Genomic DNA, 27,153 nt, shown 5'->3' with positions numbered 1-27,153 from the left:
TTATAATCCTTTGGGTATATACCCAGAGGATTATAAATCATGCTGCTATAAAGACACATGCACACGTATGTTTATTGCAGCACTATTCACAATAGCAAAGACTTGGAATCAACCCAAATGTCCATCAGTGACAGACTGGATTAAGAAAATGTGGCACATATACACCATGGAATACTATGCAGCCATAAAAAAGGATGAGTTTGTGTCCTTTGTAGGGACATGGATGCAGCTGGAAACCATCATTCTTAGCAAACTATCACAAGAACACAAAACCAAACACCGCATGTTCTCACTCATAGGTGGGAACTGAACAATGAGATCACTTGGACTCAGGAAGGGGAACATCACACACCGGGGCCTATCATGGGGAGGGGGGAGGGGGGAGGGATTGCATTGGGAGTTATACCTGATGTAAATGATGAGTTGATGGGTGCTGACGAGTTGATGGTTGCAGCACACCAACATGGCACAAGTATACATATGTAACAAACCTGCATGTTATGCACATGTACCCTAGAACTCAAAGTATAATAAAAAAAAAAAAAAAAAAAAAAAAAAATCTAGGCCTAATGACCAGAGATAGTCATAAGACTGGCATAGTCTTTAAATAAAAACAGAGTTGTTCAGTTAAAAAAAAAAAAAAGAAAAAAGGACTTGTACTAGCAGCCTCAGAGGTAGTTGTAGCCATTACCAATCCTCAAATTTCAGAGAAATTTGAATTTATGTTCATCATGATGGACATTTCTTTAGCTATTCAAGACGTCCAGGAAGTCTTTTTCACCAGACATGTCCATTTTTATTGGTCTGAATCCCTGTAAAGCACTCCTATAACTCCGTGGCTTCTCTTGGAGCACAGTTACCACTTGGACTACATCTTCTAAGACAGTGGCTTTCAAACATTTTTGACTAGGTCTCCCCGTAAAAAAAAAAAAAAAAAAAACCAACAACAACAACAACAACAAAATGCATTCTACATTGTGACCCAGCATTTCTGTACAAGTAGATATAAAATGCACAAAAAAATTTATGAAATGCTTATCATCACTACTTGTGATATGCTTTATTTCCTGTTGTATTGCATTGCATTTTATTATATTTACTTTGTCCTTTTTAAAAATAAATACTGGTTGTGACCTAAATTAATTTCACAATCTGGTTTCAATCTCTTTTTGGGCAACAAATAGTAAAGGATATTTCACTGGACAAGATACCAGGAACCCTCAGTTCTAATCTCATGTCTATAATTACCATCTTGGGTTTATTTTTCTAGATATCTTCAAATAGGGAGAGTAATTCTTTTTTTTTTTTTTTTTTTTTTTGATACAGAGTCTCGCTCTGTCACCCAGGCTGGAGTACAGTAGCACGATCTTGATTCACTGCAAGCTCCGTCTCCTGGGTTCATGCCATTCTCCTGCCTCAACCTTCCGAGTAGCTGGGACTACAGGTGCCCACCACCACAGCCAGCTATTTTTGTTTTTGTTTTTTTTTGTATTTTTAGTAGAGACGGGGTTTCACCGTGTTAGTCAGGATGGTCTCGATCTCCTGACGTTGTGATCCGCCTGCCTCGGCCTCCCAAAATGCTGGGATTACAGACTTGAGCCACCGTGCCCGGCCGTAATTCTTAATTTTATACTAACAGTGACTCAACTCAGAGAGTTAGAGAGTCAAAGTATATTTTTGAAGTAATATAGCTCTCAGTATAATTTCTCATAATTGGTTATAATTAATTTAAAGACCAGCTCACTCACATGCTAGATTTTATTTGTATTATTAGATTTTAGTTATTGGTTACCTGTTTTCTAGTACTTTGGAAAACTGTATTTTGTACAATTGCTGTTCTTAAATTTTTTTATAATGTGAATCTCTAAAAACTCTTATTAACAGGTACATTATTATTATTCAAAATGCAATAAAACTTTAGGCTTATTGGAAAATACACAAATTAATAGTTAAATTGTATCCAAAAAAAAAAAAGTATTAGTGAGTGAGAGGTTAGGTAATTTATTAACACAAGCCCAAACCCTTGGGCAGAAAATGATGTCTTAACCAGGGACAAGCCGATTGCCCATTTATAGTATTTTGAGTTGTTGCACAGTCTACATGTTTCCGTTGGAAGATTGTTAGAAATAACCAAGATTGGTATCTTCAGAGATTATTGAAAAAGTCTGGATGCTGGAAGTGACTCTTAGTTAAGGACACCCAAACACACTTCATAAGCTTAGTTTGGGCTACAGGCTTGAAATTTAATGAAGCCATGGAAAAAATACAAAGACAGAAGAATCTAAGCTCACAGCTCATAGGGTTAGGTCCGTTTTGCGCTAATACCTTTAAATCAACTGACGCCTACTCATACTTCACAAATCAACCGAATTTCATCCCTTCCAATGTGTCCCATAACCTCCTACTCTTATCTACACAGCATCATTCTCTGGAATGGTTTTTCTCTCATCCCTACTAAACTATGAACACTGGGAGGGAAGGATCTCTGTCTTATTTAACTTTATATCTTCAAGACCTAGAACAGTGCTGGTAGAAGTAGGCACTCAATAGGTATCTATTTATTGAATGAATGAATCAATCAGTACTATAGGCTCAATATATGTGAACAGAATAAGTGAGTGACTAAATTGAAATTCAATTTTAGTGATTTTAACTAAGTACAAAGATGACTTAGGCCTCCGGATAAGATAGGCATAACCCAAAACTAGGGACAAGATCTGAAAGTATAATCCTCATAGACAGAAGCTAGCAAAAATCCACATACCACAGATGAAATTAGCTAATACAGTAAGCATCTCCCGAAGTAACAACCTGTAGTATGATTTAAAGTGTGTATCTCTGTTAAATTAAGGCATCGCTTTTTTTTTGTCGCAAAAAGCATTTCATTTAAGATGTAATATATGAAAAACAATTTATTAATTTGGGTCTTTCCAACAAACTATGCCAGAGACTTAACAGGGAGGAGAGAGGTGTTGTAATGCCATCTTTAGGTACAAAAACAAATTAAAGTATTTCAATTTTCTGATGTTTTTATCTTAGAGAAAAGATGGAGGACAAGTCTTAATTTTTTAATAGAAATATCCCCAAATCACCTAAAGCAAATGGGTAACATCATTTAGGGAAAAATAAATCCCTTGAGAACATTGACTATATTCACATTACCACAAATCCTATGGTTGCAAATAGTTTTTCCAAGTGAATCCATATTTGGGAAGAGATCTGTCACACTTGAACGTAGGTAGCAATACATTAGAACTGGTCAGAAATTCAAATAAGCAGCCTGCAAGATGCCAGAAAACTAGACAGGAAAGAAGTCAGGTTTAAAACAGTCAGGAGCTGGCAGGTCCTAAAAATCCAAGCACCTGGGCTGAGTCCAGGGTCCTGGAGTGGGAAAGAGCAGCCCATGTCAATGGGTAGGTACAATCTGCTCTATGGCAGAAGCTGTTTGTGACCTGGTTAATTTCATATTCCTAACTAGGTATTTGCTTTGGGTCTCCTAGACTAGTATGAGCCAGCTGTATTCCACATGACTGGCAGATGAGAAAAACAAGCTGCAGATGTTCTAGCTCTATTTGTGGCAATTGCCTAGAGCCTCCTCACTTTGCTTCCAAGCCTTTAATGTGTGTCCTGTTCTGTTCCAGTTCTGCCTAGCTTGCAACCTGCCAGCTTTGTTTTCATTTTCTAGTCTGGTTCTCACCCAATCTCAGTTTCCATCACTGGCATGCTCAAAGGACTTGGCTTGATCCCACCTCTGTCTCTTCCTATTTCTGGCCACTTCAGGGAAATTATCTTGACTGTCTTGGTTCCAGTTCTAAGAATTAAACCCCTGGCACTGTATCTCCTGGCTGACCTTCCGACTGGGTCTGTCCTGGTCTCCTACCATAGGGAATAAAATACTATAGAAGTATACCTATTGCTAGGGTAGAATGAAAAGTCTAGTGGCTATATTTCAGTTACTGTGCCTGGGGAATATGGCACTCAGAATGAAGCCATACTCCATGGGAAAGTAATAAGGTAACACTTTCAGTTTTAGAGCCTCTGTTGTCATCTCTTCCAGGGCTTTCTGTCCTCCAACTACCCCCAAACCCTGAGGAAATCTGGAAGAACTGCCTGAATTTTATTCAGACTTAAACACTTATAATAACTTCCCAGGTTTCTTAGAAGAGGCAGAAAGTGTGGTTATTTATCTTCCCTAAGGGGAGTTCAGCTGTGTAATCTGGCATCCCGGGGTTTCTTGAACACTGTATGGGACCTGTTTGATAGCCACGTAACAGTGGAAAAGATTGATGCTGGCACATACTGCCTTAGATAAAAAGGCAGAGAGAAGAGAGGATGATTAGCTGAAGTGCAGCTGAATTCTGTCTTTTTATCCAGGAGCTGTCAGGAAACGGGCTGTGTGTTGGGGCCCAGTTTCAAGAAGGACTTAGAACAACTTTGGAAGATGAATTGACCCTGTTGTGTGAGCCTGGAAGCCTTGTTAGGTCACTTGACCTCCAGTCAGGTCAGCATATGGTTAGCTACCTGGACACATCTTTCTACCAGACACTCTGGCCTTCAGATTCCAGAGGAGCCAGTGGGCAGGGGTGTCTATCTTTCACTGACATTGACAGGGTGGGTGCACCTCTAGAGAGAAGGTCATATCTATTGCCAGGAAATGCAGAGTCTGCACTATCAAGGGAAAGGCAGAGGTTAGCTCAACTTCATCTGCCATGTGGAGCCCCACGCTGAGCTGAACAGTGTTCTGGCTAGAAGCAGACTGTGGGTGGCCAATGCCTTGCCTATGGATCCATACCATGGTTAATTCTGGATCATTAGGAAATCTAATGAATTTGACCTGATTCAATAATGCCTTTCACTCAGTAATCTGATCACTTCTGTTCCAGGAGTAGCCTTCCTCAGTCTGCCCTAATCTAATGGTACGAAAACAGGCATGTTTAATTTTAGCCTATTGCAAAAGAAGACCCAGGGCAGTAGACTGCATCTACCTTATGCTTGGTTTTAGAGGGAAATTTACATTGGCCACAGTCAGTTACTCAGTGTGTGACAGTGGTCACTGTCAAGGCCTGTAGGCCCACACTGGAGAGAGCCTGGCACCTCACGATGCAATCCAATCACTCCAGCTTGTCACATATTCAGAAGCTCAGAAAGCTCAGCAGTGACAGGTTTATTTTTCAGAAATGCTGAGCTACAAATTAATAATATATCAAGCAGCCAGAATCACTGGGCTGACTGCAGGTCTGATTACCATAGGTAACTGACACTAAGCCATTATGGGAGATCCTCTCTCTTAAAAACTTACATTTCAATGCTGCTGAAATTCAGTGACCAGATGCAAACAATGGGTAGGGGCATCTGCTTAGCACTCTGATTTCCAGCTGTGCTCGAAGTGACTCACTCAGGAGATCAGTGGAAAAGTAGTTCAGTCACCCCAAAATGATAGGTTCCTACTCCTTGTTCCATTCTCTATCCCTGGAAAGCCACCATGGCCCTTCCAAGGCATTGAATGTGGCACACTGAGAATTACAGCAGCCCAGTGCTTTTCAAGGCACAATTGCCTGGGTCAAACAAACAAACAAAAAATAAGACTCTAAGGTCACTGCATTGCTCCCCAAGTGCCCTTGAGACTGAATCACCCTGGGCTTCATATCAGATTTCTCCCTGTTCTGGGGCCACCAAACAATTCTAGTGGTGGTGGTGGCTATCCTTATCAAAACAGTAAATGTCATTTCCCAACTGCTTAAACTATGCTCTATTCATCAGGGAGTGGTAGCCTACCTCAGGATCACTTTTATAGTAATTTCCATGGTCTTACTATTTAAAGGAACTCTTCCAGAAGCATCTACATCTGAATTCACCTGTCTACTGCTATTACCTAGCCAGGGATAGTAAGAAAGAGATTTGGTTGGAATTTCTCTGGTGTCACAAAATACATAAGCATTATGACTTGTTCTGCCTATCTGGTAACTGCAAAATTCACACAGTATTTTTTCACATGGAATAACCTCTTCTATAATGACTATTACCACCCTCTTTATTTCACTGCTAAGATTGATACCTCAAAGAGGTATAAGCCACCCCCAAAAAGCTTAGAGGTGACACTGACCAATGTGTCAAAGACTACTATAGGCCCGCTGTACCAAATATGGCTGACAATTCCTGACAATGGACAGGAGTGGTGGCATTGGGGGTCTCTTAGGTGGGAGAGTTTATGATTCTCAGTCCTACACATCTGAGCCAAATTAAAAATTAAACACTTTCTTGGATCCATTCAAGTTTTCAAGATTACAAATCCCATTGGGTCTTTCCTATCTGTTAAGACATTGCTTTAAAATATTTTTTTTTTCTTTTGAGACAGAGTCTTGCTCTGTCACCCAGGCGGGAGTATAGTGGCACAATCTTGGCTCACTGCAACCTCTGACTCCCGGGTTCAAGGGATTCTTGTGCCTTAGCCTCCCAAATAGCTGGAATTACAGGTGCCCGCCAAAATGCCCAGCTAATTTTTGTATTTTTAGGAGACACATGGTTTCACCATGTTGGCCAGCCTGGTCTTGAACTCCTGATCTCAAGTGATCTGCCTGCCTTGGCCTCCCAAAGTGCTGGGATTACAGGTGTGAGCTCCCGCATCCAGCCTATAGTTTTAAAACTTAAAATTTTACAGCCAACTCTAAAATCCTAGCTGGTAATTCCAAGGAATTGATTGAAGAGAAAGTGGGCTTGATGCATAGAAGCTGGCTCTTGTAGTTGCCAAAGTAGGTAGAGAACAAACCCAAAACTCTGAAGAAAGCCCAGAAAAGCCCTGACCACCTTCTGTTTCCCTGGTCCCACAGAGGAGGGAGCTTGGAAGAGGGTTGGCTTCTCTCTATGTGATCAAGAACAAATAAAAATGAGTGGTGGACAATCACTCTGATCTTATTCACGTCAGTCATCCAGGACTCCTCTCTTTGGCTTTGTCCTTCTCACATCCCATTCCACTTCTATCTGGCTGCCAACTTTTTGGAAACCATTTCTCAATTCTGGTCTAATGTCTTGAACTTGATACCTTAATTCAACTATTTCTACCATGGTCTTCAAATGAACTTACCTTGTCTCCAGTGTTAATAATTTGAAGCCAAATACCCTTCACATGACCCAAGTTCATCTTCTATTTCTCCTATTCCATAGACACAAGTCCCAGACCTCTATCAAGCCCTGTGAAATCCTTGGCCTACAACCATTAGAAAATAGCCTTGTTTCTTGGCAACCATAGACCTAGGGCAACTAGAGCCCTCTTTGAAAACCAATACATTGATGCTCTGCTCTGTAAGTTAGAATCAGTGTATTTGATTACTACAAAGAAGAAGCCTGGCTAACATGGTGAAACCCCATCTCTACTAAAAATACAAAAAATTAGCTGGGCGTGGTGGCGGGTGCCTGTAGTCCAAGCTACTGGGAAGGCTGAGGCAGGATGGCATGAACCCGGGAGGCAGAGCTTGCAGTGAGCCGAGATTGTGCCACTGCACTTCAGCCTGGGTGACAGAGTGAGACTCCGTCTCAAAAAAACAAAAAACAAAAAACAAAAAACAAAAGTATCCTACTCAACCAAGATACAATGAGGCTTAGTCTAAAAAAGCCATTTAGATAGCCTTACCATTAGTGAAGGAATCTGGGGAGTTAGAGGTAAAACTGTAAACAAATGGAGAAAAGCAACTGTAGGTCTGAAATGGCACATTCTTAAAAACTAAACTAGAATGATATGAGAATATTCCTTTCAACATCAAACTTCCTTCCCAGCTCCTTTCTATTTTGGAGGCTGATCATGATTCTTATTGCCTATCTTGAGAAATGTTTGTATTTTAAGAAGTGCTGGTGTCTTAATTCAAAGGAATGATATTATGAGGCATTGAGTGCAATGACAGGCAGAATTTTTACAATAGAATAGCCTTAGAGAATATCTCAGCCTCCATCATATGAGCAAGTGCTTACTCTGTCCACTTAGAGGTCAACTGTATTCCTCCATATCTGAAAACAAAAGATGAAACCATCATATTTTTCAGGGCCCTCCAGTACTACACAATGCAATTATATATATTTATATTAAAATGACTAATTAAAATAGAATTAATGCTCAGGTTTATCAATAGAAGCATCATCATAGTCAAAAGACAAGAAAATTTAGGACTTCTTGGCAAGAAACAGAAGAGGCCATAAAACAAGCAAGTTCATGTGAAATTAAAAGTTCCTATACTTTATTAGTAAGTTTCCATATTGTGACACTTTGTAAGTATCCTGAATAATGCATGTATTATGGGCTGAATGTTTGTGTCTCCCCCAAATCCATATGTTGAAGCCCTAACCTCCAATGTGATGGTACTTGGAGGCTAGGCCTGTGGAATGCAATTAGGTTTAGAAGAGGTCATGAGGGAGGGGCTCCCATGATGAGATTAGTTTCCTTATAAGAAGAAAAGAGACAAGAGCTCACTCCCTCTCTTGCTGCCCTGTGAGAACACAGCAGGAAGACAGTCTTCTGTGCGCCAGGAAGAAAGATCTCACTGGGGAGCCAAATTGGCTAACACCTTAATCTTGGGCTTCTCAGTCTCCAGAACTATGAAAAATCAGTTCCTGTTGTTTAAACCACCCAATCTATGGTGTATTATTATAGCAGCCTGAGCTGATCAATGCAATGTATATGTTTTAAATGTAAAAAAGTGTTCGATTCACATGCCCTTAACATTCAACTACTAAAATCTCTCTGTTCTTGGGTCAATGATCCAGGGATGTCTTTGGGCCAGACAATTCAGATGAGACAGGAAAACAGAGAACTCCACGGCCCATTTAGTGCCATATTTCTATTCTTTGGTGGAAAAAGACCTGGTGGTAATAAATGTTATTGTAAAAAAAATTTGGGGATAGGTATCCATACATGTGCTGTAGTGACAGGCATACACATGTTAAAACATAACATATACAACCACATCTTAAAGTCTAGTTGATGGAAAATCATAGGCCAAAAATAATGTTAATAAAAATGTACATTATAACACACACTGTAGGGTTAACCCCATAACCACAACAAGCTCACCTGATCATGAACTTAAACAGTAATTTGCCATTAAAGGCAAAAAATAGCAGCAATTAAAAATCATGAACAACTTAAGACAACATGGATGATGTCCTGGAAATGAAATATCCTTCCTCCAAATTATAGAAATTCCAACTATCACTTGGTTGTGGGCATGCACAGTAGAGCTCTGAAAATGGTTAAGTGCTTTGTGGCAGGGACTTCTTAGAAAAATCTAAATCTTCAGGAAACCATAGCCATGAGCTAATTTTAGTTTTTGAACACTAAATTTTAGTAACTCTTAAACTCATTCAACTAGTAATTGCTAGTAAGCAGCTTATATAAAAGTGAAATGCTGTGAATTGCAACTCATTTGCTAGTAAGACCCATCGAAAGAATTTGCATTAGGGGGAATTTGAGGTTCACCGGCAGGCGTCCACTGCATGACTGAGAACCACTGGCTGCTGTGTGGGGCTGTGCTGCTAGCTGCACTAGAGGAACCAGGCCTCCTGGCTTAGCCTGCTACCCATGGTCCATTCGGCTTTAAGGGCCGTGCCTTACTCTCTACTAAATAACTCAATGTTGTTATGCTGCGGTAGTTGCCTAGGAACCCCAGAGAGGTCTGGCTGCTCCATGATGCTGTTCTTGCCTCTTTCGTGGGAGAGAGAAATGTTATTTCTAGCCACTGGGCTAGAGCTCCCTCATATTCAGTCATTCTCACATAAACAGAGTGTGATGATTTAGGAAATAACGTTAAGAAACAAGAGTCAAATTTTTGGCAGCTACATATGACATGTACATAAGCAAACACCTGTTTTAATTGCAATTTCTAGGTGCAATATTTAAAAAGTTTAAGCACAATAGCTTATTCTAACAGAACATGGGCTTTTAAAAGCACAGGCTCAAAACTGGGAACTGTCAGTTCTTTAAAGGTAGAGGGTATGGACATCAATTAAGCATGCTAAGAATATAAACTTTTTGAAGATTAATTTCTGAATAATACATTTGCTTGAACAATAATGTTCATTATAATGTTATTGAACATGATATATAATGAACATTATATATAATAACATCAATAATGATATTCAATAATGTTCGATAACATTATAATGAACATTATTATGTGCAAGCAAATGTATTAATTTCTGAGTAATATATTTGCATTAAAACTCCTAAACAAATTTAATAATGACAAATGTGTACCACTGGTTCTTTTAGATAAGCCAGGATGCATTGCCCCTCTGCGTCTTGTGATAGACTATTTAAGCCAGATAATATATTTTACAAGTTGAAACATTTATTTTTTACTTGTATGTAGGAACATTTAGGACAAGATCTTGAAGAGACCAAAGGTCTAAAAATAAAGAATGATAGTATAATAGTTTACAGTACATCCTAAAACCTGTATATGGCATATTTTCCATTATGGTGTCAAAGAGAGCTTGTGAAAACATATTATAAATCCTAAGGTAATTTTCATTTCCAGAAAAACAGCAAAGTCAATACACAAAATAAAGTGCATTGCTAGATGATCACAAACTCCTAACAAAAGTTTACAATTTCCTGCAAAAGAAATGCATCATCTGCTTCAGGATGTGGGCAAGACAAGCATGTTCCTGTGGTAACCATTTCTCATACAAGGAAAATAGCTAGAGAGACAAAAATCTTTGCTAAGCTGCAGCCTACTAGGTCTCCTGATTTGTAAGAGCAACAAGAATAGAGATTGAGCTGTTCAAGAAGTAATTTAGAAATCAACATTTGATGAACGAGTAAAGTCTGTCAAATAAAATGACTTCTAATTTACAATGGAAAGAAATATCTTAACACAGTTTGATACTGTCAAAGCATTTTATTATATGGCATTATACTTTAGGTGGATGTAATAGGTCTAGTATATTTTACAACCATACAAAACAAACATCCACATTTATCTTTTAAGGTTCTAGTCAATCCTTAATAATAATTCCTTAGTGCTACAAATATAGATTCATTTAATTAAAATATAGTGTACATTTAATTTCTCATAATTTCATATTATTTCCTTATCCTTTAACCACAAGGTTATCTTCTTGTAATATTTACTTATTAATGTTATTTTGCACTTTTCTTTGCTCATTGTACTTTATTCATTTTATTCACTCTTTGTTCCATAAACCTTTGTTGAGTATTTACTATCAGTGAATAATTAGGTCAAATCATCTTTCCATAGATTTTTTTCATGTTGCACTTACTGAACTTCTGGGACTCATTTTGTAATTTTTCTAATAAAAAGCCTCACTCCTCATTCCATTGATGTTGATCCACTCAAAACTTCTGTCCAAAAGCTATGATTGTTACACCTTTACTTCTAAGGGTGAGATGGAGTGGGATGGGGAGTGTAGGATGGTGAGGAAAGAAATGGATATGTATTATATGCATCCAACATGAAGTGCACTCAGCTGTGTTTAACTCATGTTATTTTAAATGAAGTAGGTATAGTAGTATTCCCTTTCCATAAATTGAAAAATGGAAATCTATTAGCCCTTAAGGAACTGGTCACCTAAGATTGCACAGTTAGTAGCTGGCAATGTCAATAATGTAGCTCTAGTCTGTCTAATCTCAAAGGCTTTACAACAGTTCTTCTAAAAATCACAGTTGGCACCTGATACTTTTTATTTCAATCTTTGAAGAAAAGATTGTTTGAATCTATGCTATTCATAAAACCCAGACCTCCTCCTCTTTCATTTTGCCTGTAAAAAAATCTATTATTTAGATCGATTACAAAAGAAATACATTTTAACAATGGTTTTTGAAGCCAAAGTAGACAGCTCATAGAAAGAAAAATGCTAATAAACTAAAGCATTTTAAAAATTCTGAAATCTGTCTACTTAGACAATTACTATGCTTGATGTTTTTTCAGACCACTCCCCTAAGATTACTAGAAACAATAGATAATAGCTTATGTATAGTTTAAGCAGCTAAAAAGTAGCACAAATATACAAATTAAAACAAGGGAAAATGCAAACAAAACATGCCTATTTTTATTAGTAGAAATGAAATAAGGAATATCACAAAATTAATGTTAAAGAAAAAGGATTTATTATGTAGCATTCTAATTATTTCATATCAGTAGGTACCTTATATTCTTCATAATCATTGGTATCTAGCAAGTCCCTTTTCTCCAGTTCTATAAGTTGTTCTCTTGAGGGGTTAGCAGGTAGTATCTTAACAGAGGCTTGTTCATATATGGGTTTTGCATTAAAAAATAGTTCCTTCCAATCATGCATCAACTTATATGGAATCAGGCTATTGCACAAAGAAAAGGTAGAGATGAATCAATGGTTAGTCAAATATAGATTTTAAACATTGGTATTTGTATTATATTTATGTAAATTAGCTCACTTTCATCAGACAAACAGAAATAATTACTGAAAAATGATCTTAAAGGTTACCATGTGTGCAATGACAGTAAGACTAATATATATTAGATTTTTCTGTTACAAATTATTTACAAAATGTAAACCTAATGTTCTCTTAAAGGGGCCTTGAAAAGCACTCAGTTTGTTCATTTTGCACAGGAGGACACTGATACCAGAGCATTTAAATAATTTCCTAAGGTTGCATAGTAAGCTGACATCAGAGCTGAGAATTAAGGAACCTAAGTGTTCTGACTGTGCTCACTATTTTTAGATATATTGTTCTGCTATGAAACAGTCAATAAAAAAGTTCAAAGAACCAGTGGCATAAAGTAACAATCATTCTTCAAACCCACTAAGTTCCAAACATTTTACTAGCCACTAGAAATATAAGAGCAAGTGGAATACCTGGCTTTAAATAGCAGACTCTGGGAAAGAAGGGCAAAAAATAGTTGCATAAATACATGAAAGTTCTGAATAAGAATTATACAATGGGAAAGTATAACAGTATGACTCAACTTAACTTGCTGGTTCCAGGAAGGTCTCTTTAAAGAAATCACTGCCAAGCTGAGGCCTAAAGAATGCTTAGGAGGCAGCAAGGACAGAGTGATGGGAAAATTGTTTCAAGACAAGATGTGCGAAATGTCCTGATGTGATCATAAACAGTTGGACTAGAACTTGAAATTACAACTTAAAAAGTAGTATTTCATTCTGATTCATGCTACAACATGAATGGACCTTGAAGACATTATGCTACGCGAAATAAGCCAGACACAAAAAGGATGAATATTATATTATTCCACTTATGTAAGGTACCTAGAAGAAACAAATTCAGAGACATCAAGTTGGATAGAGATTATCAGTGGCTGGGGATTGGAGGGGATGAGGAGCTATTATTTAATGCGTACAGACCTAACAACTTTTCCTGTTTAAAAGGCTGTGTGTTCAGGGTTCTTGAACTCCTGACAAACCTCATATTCAGGTACTTCCTCCGTTTTGCTTTCTCCACCACTTGTTAGGGCTTTAAAAAGCCCCCAAATTACCTGTTTCCTCCTAAACACCTTTTAACATTATCTTTCAGTATGACTTACTATGACATCTGTAGACATTCTATGGCTTCATGATTGCAACCCACTAAAGTAGTCCATGTATTTTGAAAAAAAAAAAAAAACTGTAGAAGGAAAAAACCTTAGCTATCTGACCTTTACCGTAAAATTCTTTTCACATTTAAGGATATGAGAATAGAAACAGATAAACTGGCAAAAGTAGGAACATTTTTAAAATAGCTTCTCTAGTCATACAGAATATTGGTCCCCATGTTCTTGCCAAACTTCTCCTTTTCCTCAAGATTCTGACCTTGCCATTCCCCACCTGATCCACTGAGGCTCCCGAATAAGAAAATCACCTGCTATGGCTTCTGGGGCCCTGAATACCTTCCTTGTTAGCTGACATTATTAAGATTCCATGCATACTTTTGGGCTAGCAATTCAGTTTTCTTAGAGGATTCAAATTCCGTCAGCTCACTTCAGATCAACCTGTTCTGGTGAAGCAATTATTAATTCAAAATAAAACAGTGAGGAAAAAATGCTATTTTATATATATATATATATATATATATAAAAGGGCTGCTTTAGAAGCAGTATTATACTTTCCATTTCAGAATGAGCTCTGTTGACTTTATATAAGTTAGTCTAGAAATTCCAGCTATGTGGTCTGCTTTTTTTTTTTTTTTTTTTTGAAACGGAGTCTCACTCTGTCACCCAGCCTGGAGTGCAGTGGCGTGATCTCTGCTCACTGCAACCTCCTTCCCCCGTGTTCAAGCGATTCTCCTGCCTCAGCCCCTCGAGTGGCTGGGATTACAGGCACCTGCCACCGCACCTGGCTAATTTTTGTATTTTTAGTAGAGATGGGGTTTCACTGTCTTGACCAGGCTGGTCTTGAACACCTGACTTCGTGATCCACCCGCCTCAGCCTCCCAAAGTGCTGGGATTACCAGCGTGAGTCTGCTTTAGCTTATGTGAAAGGAAAATATCTTGGGCCCTTTCAAGCTGGGAACCACTGGGGCAAATCTGCCTCCCATTCTATTTAAGTCATCCCTTTGCTCACAGAGATAGATGCAAATTCTGATTGCCTTCTTTGGAAAGACTTACCAGAAACTCAAAAGAATGCAGCCTTCAGTCTCTCACCTATATGTGACCTGGAAGCCCCCAGTGGGTGGGCCTTGCTTTGAGCTGTCTCCGTCTTTCTAGATGGAACTAATGTACTTACTTCTTGCATATTGATTGATGTCTCATGTCTCCCTAAAATGTATAAAACCAAGCTGTGGCCTGACCACCTTGAGCACATGTCGTCAGGACTTCCTGAGGCTGTGTCACAGGTACGTCCTCAACCTTGGTAAAATAAACTTTCTAAGTAACTGAGACCTGTCTCAAGTTTTCAGGGTTCACACCTAGCAGTCTCTATGAATCATTTATCCCACTTTCATGTTATTCTGTTGCTATTTAGATATACTTTGATTTTTAAAATTAATCTTTCTATTTTGAGGTAATTATACGTTCACATTAGGTGTAAGAAATAATATGGAGATCCATATACCCTTTACCCAGTGTCTCCTGATTGTAATATTTTGCAAAACCACAGTACCATATCATAACCAGGATATTAACATTGATTTCATTTACAGAACATTCTTGAAATAACAAAGTTATAGAAACTGAGAACAGACTAGTGATTGCCAGGGGCTAAGAATGGGGTGGAGGCGAGAGGGAAGTGAGTGTGGCTCTGAAAGGGCAACATGATGGGTTCTGTGGTGATAGAACGTTCTGTATCTTGAGTGTATCTCATTTTTTTTTTAATTTTAGCCATTGTTATAGGAGTGTAATGACAAATCATTGTGATTTCAATTTGAATTTCTCTAATGACTAACGAGGATGAATTTTTTTACGTGTGTATTTGTCATCTGAATATCCTCTTCAGTGAAATGTCTTTTCATATCTTTTGCCTATTTTTGAACTGGCTTATTTTTTATTGTTGAGTTTTGAGAATACTTTATATATTCTAGATACTAGTCTTTTGTTGGATAGGCAGTTTGAAATATCTTCTCCTATTCTATACATCCTTTCAGCTTTTTCAAAGCAAAAAGTTTTAATTTTAAAGAAGTTCAACTTATAAAGTTTTGTCTTTTGCAGAGCAAAACGTTTTAATTTTAATGAAGTCCAATTTGTCAAGTTTTCCTCTTATGGATCATGCTTTTGGTGTCAAGTCTAAGAACTTGTTGCCTAGTTATAGAGCCCAAGGATTTTCTCCCATTTTTTCCTCAAAGTTTTATAGTGCTATGTTTTACATTTAAGTCCATGATCCACTTTGAGTTAATTTTCATAAAAGGTATGGTAAAAGGCATGTAGGCATCTTAAATGAAAGTAGTCAGTGAGTAAGTCAAGCCAGTAATCAAGGTCTCCTGGACCCCACCTTTTAGTCTTTTCATGAATCATTTGTATCTCTCTTTACTTATTAGCTTAGTATCTACTTTACAATCTTATCCTTCCTCATTCTCTATCGTGTCTTTACTATGTTATTTAAAAAACAATACTTACTTATTTGTCAATGTTCGATAGTCTGCCACTTTAGTGGACAAATCAACTATTTGGTCCAAAATTTCTGCACATATTGAATAATGCTTTTTATAACGAGCTTGAGCTCTTTCCACAGCAATCTGATCATGAAATCTCTTTTCTTTAAGGAACTGTTCTTCAAAATCAATCTTGGCTTGTTTTGCCAAAGCCTAAAAAGGCAAAAACATATTTTTAAGTCACTATAACTGAATCAAATAAAAATAATGTCATCATTTCAATAGCCAAAACGTCTTTCAGTAGAATGAAACCTCTTCTCACACCAGGAAAAAAATTAATCATGAATGAACACTTTTTGCTTAATACATTAATACTGAGTATGATGGCAAAGACAATATTGGAAATATCCCACTCTCAGCTTATCTTATCAACAAAGCATAATACAGTGAGAAGTGATCTAACTGGGGAAAGCCCAATTTGGATTAATGAGGAATTGGATCTTAAGCCTTCAAAAAGAAGTCCAGAGTTCACTGGTTGCAAATAGGGATCAGAGAGAAACAGGCAAGTCCGTGCCAGATCCTAAGCATAGCTGACCCCTCACTCCTACCTCCAGAGTGTCAGTTTGGACACATCTGCTATAGTCATTGCCCTTTGTCTTTCAATGGGAGAGTTCTATAATACTGATTTATACTTAGAAAATATTTTAGAAAGTCCCTGATTATACTGGCTTGAGAATATAAAGTATTTGCCAACATGTGTTAAATGTGTTAATTACAAACCCTCTATGGTTACAGCCTTAATAAGCTGATGGCATTCATTTGTAGGAACATCTATGTATGTAGAAAGCAATGAAACACTTAGCTTGTTATCACCCTCTCCTTAGTGCACTATTATTTTGTTCAGGGAATCTTTTCTTCACACAAGGTACAAAGGTTGAACTCAGTCCAGCCAAGCTGAGGATAACATAATACTTAATTAGTGGGATTCAGATAACCCAATATTGCTTTTCAGATAGCTATGCCAGCTTCTTGAGAAATTTAGTTACATGCTAGCCTGCTGTAGGAAAAAGACTTGCCTCCTGTAACAACCCAGTGAGTATCAGACGGAAGTAAACTTGGGCTTTGGAGGAGCTATGGTCGAGTTCAAGCCCTAGATTTTATATAGAATTCAAGCACTAGCTGTGAGATCTTGGGCAAGTCATTAGTCTCCTTATGTCTCCATTTCCTCAAAGTCAGGATATTAAGAGTACTTAGCATACCCAGAAAAATTACCAAACCATCTCATCAAAACAAGTATTTCCTATTATAATACTATTCATAAATGACTAGATGTGTGACAATGGATTGCTGTGTAAGGTCCACCATTTGTTTTGCTATTGCTATTTTATTTTGTGTGCTTATTTCATTTTTGTTGGGAAAGGGGTTAAGCTGGATGATCACTAAGGTCAATGCTGTACCTTTGACAGATTCAGGAATTACACCAGAGTTTGTTATTCTTGTATTATTCTGTATACCCTGTTTTCATGGAGAAAGAGTACAATTTAAGTACAAAGCTTTATGACATGATTCATGAAGTGAAGAATTCAGAGGAAAAATGAATCTAAGAGAGCAGAAATATCCGATGAGAATTTATGGAGAGAGTGACACAAAAATGGATCATGAGGTTGGTTTACTACAGAGTTCTCTGAAACACATGGAAATATTTAGGATGTGAGGAATAAAAACCTTTAAGGGAATGGTAGAATGTTCCTACCAGTAATAGTGTAGCTTTCAACCCTGGTTGCTGCCATTGCCTGTCTCCCCATATTCCTCTCTCTCTTCCTCCCTTCCCCGCTCCCTCCCTCCCTTCCTCTATTCCTCTCCCTCCCTTCATCCAGCTTAGTCTTCCTTCTCCTTTTCTATATCTACCATCAATCCTCTGCCAAAGCCACCAAAATTTCCTGTCTCATTACAGCTAAGTGAGTTGCAGCCATAAAAAAAGGAGGAAAAGGAAAAAGGAAGTCTGTGGGAGGTAGTAAATCTCAGTGGTTATGAGCTTGGACTCTAAAATCTGATCAAGCTGGCCTTGCTCCCTGCTACACCGCTGAGAAGCTGTGTGATTTTAAGCCTTCCAGTCTTCAATTTCCTGATGTGTAAAATGTAAATAAGGATGGTATCCATTTATGGTCATTGCAAGAATTATTTTATACATGCTTGTAACAAACATAGTACAATGCTTGACTCAAAGTAAAGCTAAAAAAAAATTAAGTATTATTGTAATTATTAATAATAATAGTAGTTAGCACAGAAATTTGAAATCAGGAACTGTCTTAATACAGAATACTTTTGCAGTTGCCTCAAAGGAAGAGATTAGCAGATTTAATCTAAAAACAAAACAAAAACCCTCAAAAAATTGAGAGTGAAAGAAAAACACAAAGTTCTTCTCCCTCGTTTTCTCTCTCTCTCTCCTCCTTCCTTCCTCTTTCTCTCTCTCTCTTTCTCTCTTTCTCTCTCTCTCTCTCTCTCCTATCTTTTCCCCCAAGATGGAGTCTTGCTCTGTCATCCAGACCTGGAGTGCAATGGGGCGATCTCAGCTCGCTGCAACCTCCGTCTCCTAGGTTCAAGTAATTCTCCTGCCTCAGCCTCCCAAGTAGCTGGGATTACAGGTGTACGCCACCATCCCTGGCTAATTTTTGCATTTTTAGTAGAGATGGGGTTTCAACATGTTGGCCAGGCTGGTCTCGAAGTCTTGACCTCGTGATCCACCTGCCTCGGCCTCCCAAAGTGGTGGGATTACAGATGTGAGCCATCATGCGCAGCCCTTCCTTCCTTCCTTCCTTCTTTCCTTCCTTCCTTCCTTCCTTCCTTCCTTCCTTCCTTCCTTCCTTCCTTCCTTCCTTCCTTCCTTCCTTCCTCTCTGTTCCTTCCTTTCTCCCTTTCTTTCTTTCTTTTTCTTTCTTTCTTTGTTTTTCTTCCTTCCTTCCTTCCTTCCTCCCTCCCTCCCTCCCTTCCTTCCTTCCCTCTCTCCCTCCATCCATCTTTCTTTCTTTCTTTCTTTCTTTCTTTCTTTCTTTCTTTCTTTCTTTCTTTCTTTCTTTCTTTCTTTCTTTCTCTTCCTTCCTTTCCTTTCCTTTATTTTCCTTCCTTCCTTCCTTCCTTCTTTTTTTTTCTTTCTTTATTTCATGAGCAAGAGCAAATGTGGTCCTGCCCTCATGGACTTTACATGCCAGTGGGATAGGCAAACAGTCAAAGAGTCACAAAAATACATGTATAAGTACACACTATGACAAGTGTCATTAGGGCAAGATCATGGGGTATGAGGCTGTATAACAGGGACCTGACCTAGACAAGAAGGGGCATATGCATGGAGCTTTGAAAACAAGTATTAATTGGGTGAAGGCACTTGGAAAGAGGGGCAAAGTAGAGGAAATGACTTGTTCAAGGATCTCAGAGCAAACCAATGCGGCCAGAGCCCAGGCAATGAAGGGGGGCAATGAAGCCTCAGAGGGGATTATATGGGAGACCAACAAAGGCTGGAGCAGCTTCCTCAAAGTTTCCTGTGCCACTGAGGGGACATGTGGGCTGCAGTAGCTGAGGTCTCAATAGGACTGGGCTTGCATCTGATGACCGTAGTGTTTCCAAGATGGCTTGGCCCTTATAACTTGGGGAATTGTACATTGTCTGTGTGCAGAGTTGGGGTGAAAGAGTACAACTTAGGGTTGACTTAAGGAACATATATAATGTTATATTCTTACACTCTCCAGTTTTTGGTCACCAATTCATAACCACTAAAAATGGATGAAGGAAACCACTGCAGTAGTAGTACTGCAGTAGAAACCAGGGATGGTAGTGTAGATATAGAGGAAAATGGACACAATGAAGAGAAATTTAATGCATGAAAACGATAGCACTTAGTGGATGTTTTGGGTATGGAAGAATAAGGGTGAAGCAATTTTAACGTGGACCTTGAGGTTTCAGGCTTGTACAATTCGATAAATAATGATGCCATTTGTTGAGCTATGGAACACTGAAAAAGACTAGTTGCATAGGAAAGGTCATACATTTGGCTTGGAACATGTTGAATTTGAAGTGTCTCTGAGACATACGACCACAGATGTCAAGGAATACTAAAACTATGGCCCTTCATCTCAGAGGACAGAGGCATAACTGTATGGGTCATCTGTCTGTTGCAGTAAATACACCACCATGGTTGTGGATGTAGCTGTCTGAGAAGTAACATAGAAAAGAAAATAAGGCAGCCTAAGATGAAGCTTTGAGGAATCTGTCAATAAATGTTTTGATACAAAAGAACAATGAGCCTGTAAAGACAATGACCCTGCTCCTGAGAAGGAGCAGCCGAAGAAGTAGAAACAAAATCAGTATTTTCCACAGCAATACTTAATAGAAAGTAGCCATGGAATAGCAAATCAATACTATTAAAATAAGTAACACAAATATTATTAATAGTCTGTGAGCATAGTTAAGAAACCTTAAAGACCTTAATAGATTTAAAAGTAATTTTAGAATGTTCCACCTCCTCCCACTCTCAAATAATAATAAAAATGACAAGAACAATAAAATCTAAGGACAAAGCTGGAAGCATCACACTACCTGATTTCAAACTACACTACACTATACAGGGTTACAGTAATCAAAACACAAAAACAGACACATAGACCAATGGAACAGAATAGAGAACCCAGAAATAAGACTACACACCTCCAGTTATCAGATCTTCAACAAACCTTACAAATACAAGCAATGGTGAAAGGATTTCCCATTTGATAGATGGTGCTGGGAAAACTGGCTAGCCCTATGCAGAAGACAGAAACTGGACTCCTTCCTTACACCATATACAATAATTAACTCAAGATGGATTAAAGACTTAAATGTAAAACCCAAAGCCATAAAAACCTGGAAGACAACCTAAGTAATACCATTCAGGACATAAGCACGGGCAAATATTTCATGATGAATATGTCAAAAGCAATTGCAACAAAGGCAAAAATTGACAAATGGGACCTAATTAAGCTAAAGAGCTTCTACACAGCAAAAGAAACTGTTAACAGAGTATACTAACAACCTACAGAATGGGAGAAAATTTTTACAAACTATGCATCTGACAAAGGTCTAATATCCAACATCTATAAGGAACTTAGACAAATTTACAAGAGAAAAACAAACAACCCCATTAAAAAGTGGGCAAATGACATGAATGGACACTTTGCAAAAGAAGACATACAAGCAGCTAACAAACACATGAAAAAAAGCTTAACATCACTGACCATTAGATACATGCAAATCAAAACCATAATGAGATACCATCTCATACCAGTCAGAATGACTATTATCAAAAGGTCGAAAAACAACAGATGCTGGTGAGGTTGTAGAGAAAAAGGAACAAGTTTACACTGTAGGTGGAAGACTAAAATAGTTCAACCATTGTGGAGGACAGTGTGGCAATTCCTCAAAGATCTAGAGGCAGAAATATCATTCAACCCAGCACTCCCATTACTGGGTATATACCCAAAGGAATACAAATCATTCTATTTTAAAGACACATGAATGCCTACATTCATTGCAACACTATTCACAATAGTAAAGACATGGAATCAACCTAAATGCCCATCAATGATAGACTGGATAAAGAAAATGTGGTATATATACACCATGGAATACTATGCAGTCATAAAAAGGAATGAGATTATGTCCTTTGCAGGGACATGGATTGAGCTGGAGGCTATTATCCTCAGCAAACTAATGCAGGAATAGAAAACCAAATACTGCATGTTCTCACTTATAAGTGGAAGCTAAATGATGAGAACACATGGACACACAGAGGGGAACAACAACACTGGGACCTTTCAGAGGGTGGTGGGTGGGAGGAAAGAGAGTATCAGGCAAAATAACTAATGGGCACTAGCCTTAATATCTGGGTGATGAAATAATCTGTACAACAAATCCCCATGACTCATATTACCTATGTAACAAACCTGCACTTATAACCCTGAACTTAAAATAAAAGTTAAGCAAGTATATATACACACACACATATGTATATATGTATATATGTATATATACACACATATATATGTATATACATGTGTGTATATGTATATATGTATATATACACGTGTGTGTGTGTGTGTGTATATATATATAAAACCCTCCTTTATTCACATTAAAAAAGTAGTAGGATGATAATACTCTAGGGAATAAAATGGATTTTGTTTACTTAGTGAATGATAGTGGAAAGATGAGGTGACTGTTAATTTGGCAAACTGAATTAAACATTTATTGATTTATTTATTCAGTTTCTACTTATGCACCAGCCACTGTTGGTGGAGAGTTGATAAACTCAACATGTACGGATGCAAGTCATAAAATCCAACCATCTCTAAGGGAGAGATGCCAAGGAACTAGATAGCTTCGCTGTTGGAAAAGTAATCATGTGAGAGGAAGAAATACAATTTTTTCAGGTACTTCAGAAACTCACAATTTAGGTCTCTGAGGCTTTAGCAGGCCAAACTGTTCCAGTCCTCTGAAGTTAGTTCAACCCCAGTTTAAGAAAGAATAGATGATCCTTATCACCATGAGACCAGTCCAGCTAAACATACTTTGCTATTTAGCTGAGCTTATGAAATAAACATATTTTTCAAATAGGCACTTAGAAAGATAACACATCATTTCTAATGCAAGTAAATGCCACTCAATCTAGTCAAGTCTATTTTCGTCAAAGAAGAGAGATGAAACAATCATCCAGATAACTCAGCTCTTGAAGACAAAGAAGACATTGAGGTCAGCATTCATTCAGCTCAAATTCATGGGGTATGGCTCCTTCTCCCCATTTCATACCCACCATTTAGGCTATGCCTATTCCACAAAGGCAAAAGCAACACTCTTTTCACTGCAAAATATGCTACTTTCCAACTGATACTTCTAAAAATTGCATAATTTTGGCAAGAGTTACATTGCACCTACATGGGGTATCACAGTGGAAGCTATGAAGCTAGTAAATAAAACACTGCCCTCCCGTTTTCTTTAAGGTTTCTCTTCTGCCCAGTCTGGTTTTGTGAATATTTTATGACAGTAAAGACAGGCTATCTAAAACGCCACTCACATGAGTTCTCTTCAATCAAATGTGGACTAAAGGATTAAATAAATCTGAAACATCCCCAATAGGAAGTAGACAAGAAGTAATCCATATACTCCATTAATAAAATCAATCTATTTTTGTTACTAGAACCTACATATACATAAAGTTTGGGACAAAAATAATCTATTAAATAATTAAAAGATAGGATATTTTGATTTTCAGGGTTGTAAAAGGGCCAAGACACAATGACACCACAGTAGCAAAAAGCACAGCTAGCAGCCCAGATCTGAGTTTCTGTATACAATTCTCAACTACAGTGCACCAGAGTACCCTAGATAAAGCACTTATGCTCATTCTGAGGAAGGAATAGCACAATATGGGCCTGAGGAATCTCTTTTTTCTTTTCCAGAAGGCAAGGAATTTTTGATTAAAGACTAATGATGTCCAGTTGAAAGGAAGCAGTTTAAAAGTTCTCTCACTGCCCGAGGATATTCACCTAGAATAACCAATACCAATGCCTACTCTAGTAAACTTAGTGAATTTTTAAAGAAAAAAAGTAAAGTATCTAAAAAAAAAAAAGTAATGACTCAAGGAATTGAAAGTTAGATTATCACCATTCTTTTTGGCAGCATACTTCATACTTGAAAAAAATAGAGTGACATATTTAAGATATTCCAGGAAACAAAGTGTGAACTAACCATTTTATATACAGTCAACTTACAGTCAAGTTACCAATATATAAGAACTCAGGGAATATGGTTTCCATGACCCCTTCCTGAGAAATCCTGAGGAAGAGTTTCAGACCATCAAAATGACTAGAGAGACATGAACATTAGGGTTGGTGGTGAGCATTAAGTACTTAGCTACTTGTAGAATCAAGGCTAAAAGAAGACAGTATAGTTCTATGTAGTGGCTATACGCCCTATTGATGGAGTTACATAAAAATAAAAATTGGCAGATAATAGGCTGATCATATAAAAAAATCAACTCTTATTAGATGATTGGCAACAAAATATAGCTTTGTTTACCACGACTTGGTAGAAAGGATCAAAAGTAACCTTAGAAAGATTTCTAAGGGAGATAGTATTTACCGCTTCTCGATCAAGAGCATCCTGGAAATCTTTAAGTCGTCTTTCCTCATGTTGTTTTTCTCTGAAAATTCTGTTTTGCCATAAAACTTCCTTTTCATGCCGAACATGCATGAGCTGCACGGCAATCCTGCGCTCCTGCTGGGACTGCCGCATCAGCCGGTTAATCAGCTGTTCCTCCCGATAAGCCTCCTGAAAACACCAGGGGAATTATTTGTTAAAGTGATGTCCAAATTTCCCACTGAGCTATGAAGCCTATAATAAACAATATACAAAAGGTATAATGTTCATCTAAATAATTTCTGTCACTTGATTTAATTTGAACATGGCAAAAAAAAAAATCAAGTTATGAAATGAGGATTTCCAACAAAAGTTGGTGTTTAGAAACATTATGGTTTTACAACTCACAATTACTTTAAACAAATTGTTATTCAAAACATTATTCATTATTCATTCAAAACATTATTAAAAATAAATTAGGTGATTTTTTTTTTCAAAGTTTTAAAAACAAGCAAATAGCTAATGGATACTAGGCTTAATATCTGGGTGACAAAATAATCTGTACAACAAATCCCTATAACATGAGTTTACCTGTATAACAAACCTGCACATGTACCCCTGAATTTAAAATAAAAGTTAAAACAAAAGTGCTATGACTCTAAATTTCAAAGCATGTTTTCAGAAGGTTGGGATTATGTTATACGCATTTTAACATAACTACTAGTTGTAAAACAAATGCAGGCATTATCAGCTGAAGACTGCAGATTGGATTAGTTCCCACTGAGGACATTGCAATACCATCGGGAGGAAAAGCTATTAATACAAACTGACAGAATGGGAAGCCTGGAGAAGAGGCTGGGGAAAATGACCTACTGTTGATCTTAGAAAATCTGAGTGGTCATCATCTGAAAGAAAAGCTAGATGTATTCTTGGCAGTTTGAGGAGAATAGAAGGGTGACCAGTAAATGAACAATGGAAAAAAAAAAATCATTAAACTGGGAATCAGAGGAACTGGTCATCATAATAGGCTGGGTGGCCTTGGGCAATTAACTCAGTTTCTTGGGTTTATTTCTCGTCAGGTAAAATGATGGGTTTCGATAGAAGATGATATCCAAGGCCTCATCAAGTTCTCTCACTCTTTCGAAACAGAGACATCATGTGGAAAGGGGAGGTATCTGTAGTACTCAATGGGGAAGACAGAAAGATATCTAGAGACTGGAGGAACTTACTCTAGTCTACAACCACTACCTAATATTCCAAAGATGCACGAGCAGCTCTATAGAGGAATAGGGCACTGCAGGAAAGACCTGACAGCTAAGTATTCAAGGGTCTTCTAGTTAAGAAGTGAGGGAAGGGCCTGGTGTTCAAATGTCAGTTCCAAAGAAATGGCATAGAAAAGATTCTTAGAAGGCAGAGGTAACTGACTTGGGACAAAACTTAATTGGCCAAGATACTAGCCAAATGACCACGGAACCGGGTGGGAGTCAAACTGTGTTCCCAGTTTGAATACACTTAAATGCCTATGAAGTACTTTAACTCAACAAGTCCAAAACTCAACTCACTAACTCAACTTCAGACCTGGTCCTCTCCCCATATTTCCCCATCTCGATTGATGATCCTACAATAATCCACTCTGTGGTCTAAGACATTAGGGTCATCCTAAGTTCATTCCTCTCTCATCACTCCTAATACTCAATTGTTCAAAAAGTAGTCTAGCATACCTCCTAGGCATGTTTTTAAACCACCACCCCCCATTCCATTCCATACCCACTGACACCAGCCCTATCTTGAACAACAACAGCCCCTCCCTACCAATCCTTTTCTTACCATCCCCACTCTCAAAATCTATCCCCTAAAAAGTCAAATTGATTTTCATAACTTTAAATCTCATCATTTAATTCACATAATTCCACGTATTTATGAATCAGTAGGCAAGATATCAACTTGAGCACAGGTCTCTGGTTCTCTCTTCACCAGCCAAACTGAAACAGGAATACCTAAATTCCAGGGAGAAACTGGAACAACTCAAAAGCTAGGGAAGATATTTTGAGGCATTTCTGATCGATTAAGTACAAATGGCACCAGAAGAAAACATTCAGGGCTGACGTGGGATTTATGTTACACTTGTGAAAAGCAGCAGGTAACTGAAGGAAGTAGAAGAATTCCTAGCCCTGACATACACCATTTTTCCTTTGGAGGAGAGGATAATGGATGGAAAAACCAGCCATTGTACACATAAGAATTTCCCATTCCACCACTGTGGACCAGCATCTCTTGTGTCAGCTGCACAGGAGCCTGGGCTCACTACATTTCACAGGAAGGAGGTGGTAGGAATAGAGGGAATGCAGCATATGCATCAGGCCTGGTTCTAGGAATAGCAGCTTCCCCACACACAGAAAAGAGGCAGCACAAGATGAGGTTCCTGTGATGGAAATATATAGAGCCCTGACTCTTTTTTAGGTCCCTTAGGTTGCTGGATTTCCAAACTGATAAATATACCTCCAAGTCTAGTTTTGAAAATTCAGCGTTAATAGCATCCTAGTGGAAAGTGAGGAAATCCAGAAAGAATTCATCTACTCCATTTTCCAGGCAAACACCAGGCCTAGATTACAAGCAGGAAAATGATAAGAAAAAACCTTGCAGCCAACACACAAGTGCTTTGGAACATACATTGAAGTGTGTCCAAAATGTCACTGCTACATGATGACACTTGAAATGGGTAGTTATTTTTTATTTTATTTTATTTTTTCTGAGACGGAGTCTCGCTCTGTCACCCAGGCTGGAGTGCAGTGGCCGGATCTCGGCTCACTGCAAGCTCTGCCTCCCAGGTTTATGCCATTCTCCTGCCTCAGCCTCCTGAGTAGCTGGGACTACAGGCACCCGCCACCTCGCCCGGCTAGTTTTTTGTATTTTTTTTTTTTTTTTTTAGTGGAGACGGGGTTTCACCGTGTTAGCCAGGATGGTCTCGATCTCCTGACCTCGTGATC

At 38.1% G+C, this 27,153-nt stretch overlaps 1 protein-coding gene across 5 annotated transcripts in view; it reads right to left on the bottom strand.

Annotated features, from left to right (window-relative positions):
• The window catches only part of SPEF2 (sperm flagellar 2), a 203,019-nt gene that overhangs the window by 137,662 nt on the left and 38,204 nt on the right, over positions 1 to 27,153 (bottom strand). For all 5 annotated transcript variants that reach the window (XM_017959489.3, XM_017959487.3, XM_017959490.3 and 2 more), the window contains 3 exons: positions 24,170 to 24,358; positions 16,029 to 16,216; positions 12,157 to 12,325 (listed from right to left, as the gene is read on the bottom strand). In XM_017959489.3, the coding sequence (XP_017814978.2) occupies positions 12,157 to 12,325; positions 16,029 to 16,216; positions 24,170 to 24,358 (546 nt within the window). The remainder of the gene's footprint in view (positions 1 to 12,156; positions 12,326 to 16,028; positions 16,217 to 24,169; positions 24,359 to 27,153) is intronic.

Source organism: Papio anubis, chromosome 5 (assembly GCF_008728515.1).
Source record: "Papio anubis isolate 15944 chromosome 5, Panubis1.0, whole genome shotgun sequence".
NCBI lineage: Eukaryota > Metazoa > Chordata > Mammalia > Primates > Cercopithecidae > Papio > Papio anubis.
This window is presented reverse-complemented; position numbering and strand designations above follow the sequence as displayed.